The 4,219-nt window shown below is 31.1% G+C and overlaps 1 protein-coding gene across 1 annotated transcript; it reads left to right on the forward strand.

Annotated features, from left to right (window-relative positions):
* The first annotated feature begins 3,332 nt into the window (after positions 1-3,332).
* On the forward strand, positions 3,333-4,007 carry LOC107851414. Its single transcript, XM_047407015.1, has 3 exons — positions 3,333-3,353; positions 3,410-3,550; positions 3,636-4,007. The coding sequence occupies exons 1-3, from the start codon at positions 3,333-3,335 to the stop codon at positions 4,005-4,007; spliced, it is 534 nt and encodes a 177-aa protein (XP_047262971.1).
* The last annotated feature ends 212 nt before the right edge of the window (positions 4,008-4,219 follow it).

Here is a 4,219-nt window from a genome sequence, read left to right on the forward strand (position 1 = left end):
ATAATTGCGCAAAAATTAAAAGGGAGAGAAGATAGAATTGAACCTCAATACATCTTTCAAAATTAATGTACTACTCCGATTAACTCCCGTAGAATCCGTGTCCAAAATCTCGAGTCGAACCTCAACAAAACGAGCAACCCAACTTTGGTATACTTTTTAAATTTCTATTTTCACCAACCCGAATCAAATCGCGAAGTAACAATAAAATCGTACCCGAATTCGCATACCCTTCACTGTTCACCACACTGTTCACAGTCACTGTTCACGACACTGTTCACAACACTGTTCACGGTACTGTTTCTCTCTTGATTTTTATCTCGCGCGCGATATTCTCTTCTCTCCCTCGATTTTTATGTTCTTCTTGCGAGGAAGATGATGATGATTGTTGTTATTGTGGAGAAGATGATGATGAAAGAATGAGCCTCTCTTTTCCCCTTTTAGAATTTTCCTTTTATATTTTTTATTTGTTTTTTTTCTTTATTTATTAACCTATGTGGAAGCATATAATTGGTGGCTTGTGGGAATAAGTGTGTGGCATGTGGAAAAGTTAGTGTGGCATGTGGAAAGATGAGGGTGGCGTGTGAAAAAATGAGTAGGGCGTGTGTCTTTTGCATGTATCCAATGAAAAATGGAAAGTGGGGTGTTGAGGTGGCATAGTGAGGTGACAAAGATGCTATGTATTTAATTATTTTTATTTTTTTGGGGATAAATTATCAATTAAACAAAAGTATGGCAAGGTGAATAAAATAAAAATAAAAAATTAAAATAAATAAAATAAAATAAAAAATTATTAAAATATTTTCGGAAAAGGACAAAAGTATGTGTCTACAGTCTTTTGCATAACTCATAAGGAGAAATTTATAAGGATTGTAAATTGACTAATATGACACTATTAAATTTTCATTAAATATTGTCATTATCTATTCGAGTTAATTACTTTCATTAAATTATTAAGGGTAAAGTTAGAAAAAAGTGTTTAATTATCTCTTGATTCTTTAAACATACCAACTATTTTGAGATAATTTTTTTTAACAAACATGTCAAGTAATATGAGGAGGAGGAAATACCAAATAAGCCCTTGTAGTCTTTTTTAATTAATAATAACTTCAGTATTATGTTGACTCTATTGGTGATCAATGGTGAAACTATCCTTTTGGATTTTACTTGGAATGAGCAATTAGCATTTATTAAAATAGATCTCTTATAGACTCTATTAGTCAATGTTTCAAAGGTTACATTAATATCATGTGCAATGGTCAAATCAGAATTCTACTATACAACATATTCGTCATTAGAGCAAAGGTAATATATATGGGTGTTCAAAAAATTTTAGCAGTCATACATCAAGTAAATTCAGGCAATGTTGATGCATCAAAGAATTATTCAAAAAATTTTATTGGTACTGTATCTTCTTCTAAATTATGATGGGGTTCAAGGAAAAACAGTGTTATCTAAACATGAGGAGTTAGAGTTGGAGGAGCAACTTAAACTTCTCAATAAACCATCAATCAAAACAATTAAGGTATATATTTTGGGGAAAAAGCCATTATATTAATAAATCTTCTGAGTAATTATTGTACTCGTATGCTACTATTAACTGTAACAAAAATAATTGTTTTTCCATCCCATAGTTTTTGTTCATGAAGATGTTAAAATATTCTATCTCTTTGTTTATTGTCCTTATTCAATTTTTAAAAATTGATGTTCTAATTAAAAGTTATCAACCTCCAATCAATGTAATCAGTGATATTTACCTTGAATAATTAAGAAAGGCATAACAATCGCTTTAAAAAGTCTATTTTGACCTTTGAAACTAAAATGTCAATAAACAAATAGATTTGATTCTTAGAGTAAATCTGGAGATATATACAATTGAAAATTTGCAATGGTGCTTAGAAACTTTTTGTTTGCTATTCCTTCTTGTAAATACTTTATGCATATAAATTATATGTTGGATAACAAGATAGTGCAACCAAGGTTACTTATAAAACTTTTATTTGTTTGCAGAGTAAGTTTGGAGATATATACAATTGTGTGGATTTCTATAAACAATTAGCATTTGATCATCCGTCATTAAAGAATCACAACTTTCATCCAAAGGCATGTGTCTACTTTCCCTCTCCGCTTTATAACTTTTAACTTTAGAATAACTATATATTATTTATTGGTACATAATTTAAGTTTTGGACGGACAGATGAAACCTACTTTAGCTAGGTCAAACCAGAAGTCAAGAACCTCTGCAATGAATTGGTCATCGAGGATGTGGTCCAAAGATGGTGGTTGTCCATTTGGAACTGTTCCCATTAAAAAAATTACAAAAGAAGATCTTATTAGACAAAGAAATATGCCACCACCAGAAGATGTAACATTTGACATCTGACACTGAGTTGAGTTTGGTAAGATCATGCATGTATAAATTCACTACTTTGCAACAAAAATTGAGTTGAAAGGAATTAATATTCATGTAGCATTGAAAACAATCTCATACATTTTAATGCTTCTACGCAGATTAACAACAAAAGTGAGTCAGAAAGAAGATACATATCTTCGAAACCATACATGGTATATACATATAATTTTCATTTTCTTGTTCTACCTTCTTTTTAACTCAATGACCAACCAAAGGACTAGAGATCAAAAAGTAGTTAATACTTATTATTTTATGTTGTTTGAGTAACAAATGCAACCTTGTAGTATAACACTATAATGCTTCTCATTGTTGTTAAAAAAAAAAAAAGACAATTACTTTAAGAGAGTATAAATAGGTTAATGTTGATATGCCCCTGTCATGATTTAACAAATATTTTCATTTCTATATTCAGCTTGCAATAGTTCAAACTCCAAGAAATCCAAATAACAAGTTTGGGGGAGCTGGATTGACCAGTAGTGTATATAATCCCCATGTCGAAGGTCGGCAACACAGTGCATGTCGATTGAAAATTCAAAAAGGATCAGACATTTTACAAGTTGGTTGGAGAGTAAGTTTAATAACATCTTCATTGATAATTAAATTATTTCACTTGTGATAGCTTTATTTATTTTTGGGTTTTTAGAAGGGAGGATAGGGCAAAGCTAAGTGAAATGAGAAGGGGATGATTAGAGAATTAACTATTAAACCTCTTAGAAGCAAGTTCTAATGAATAGATATTGATGAAATTGTGATGCATTATTCATCCTATTTTTTTGTTCATTTCTAAAATCAATTGGATATCTTCTTCTTTTTTTTTCTTTTTAGGTGGATCCAACTTTATATAGGGACAACAAGACTAGGCTTTTTGTGCATTTTCAGGTAAAATATCTTATTTATTCTATTGATTCCCACTTTTATTTCATGAAACTATTGTTCCCTTCAGTTAGTTATTTACGTCAATTGAGAAGAGTTCATGTTTACTTTTCTTCTTTTACTAGGCTGGTAATAAACATTGTCTCAATGTACTATGTCCTGGATTTGTATTAGTAAATACTAAGGTACCTGTTGATTTGGTTTTTGATGATGTTTCACAACGTGGAAAAGGGGATTCACTGGAGTTTACAGCGTACATCGATAGGGTAAATTTGCTTTTTTCGTGTAAATTATTTCTCAAATTTGAAAGCTATATATACTAATGTAGACTTTTTTGTTACTGAATAAAAGGATCTTGTCAATGGAAACTGGTGGCTTTTGATTGACAATCTTGATGAACGCTATCAACAAGTAGGTTTTTGGCCTCAAAAGATCTTCACTAGCTTGACAAGCTTTGCTAATAACGTTGAGTGGGGAGGCGTCACATATAGCCCACCAGGTGTGCCTAAACCTCCAATGGGCTCAAGTTTTTTTCCTGTTGGAAACACCGGTTATGATGCTTATTGTAGGAACCTTACAGTTTTAAATATTGAAGCCGGAATAATAAACGTAGATGTTGATGATCCTAATTTGTATAAAGTTTCAGATTACCCACATATGAGACCTGGAAAGTCCCAACACTATGTATTGTATGGAGGACCAGGAGAGAGTCATCAACTCTAAATATGATGATATTTACTTTCAATGTCAAAAATATATGAAATATATTTCGCAACAAACATCACTTGTTTTGATAAAGGAGAAGTTACAAATATCCGATTTTGGGCCACTATTTAAGTTGAAGCTGTAGCCAAATTCTTTCGTAAATATATCACTTTAGAATAACTTCAAATATACGATTTTGAAGAAGTAAAAATTTATGTTAGAAGTTTGAA

The sequence above is a fragment of the Capsicum annuum genome, chromosome 1 (assembly GCF_002878395.1).
Source record: "Capsicum annuum cultivar UCD-10X-F1 chromosome 1, UCD10Xv1.1, whole genome shotgun sequence".
In the NCBI taxonomy this organism is placed as follows: Eukaryota; Viridiplantae; Streptophyta; class Magnoliopsida; order Solanales; family Solanaceae; genus Capsicum; species Capsicum annuum.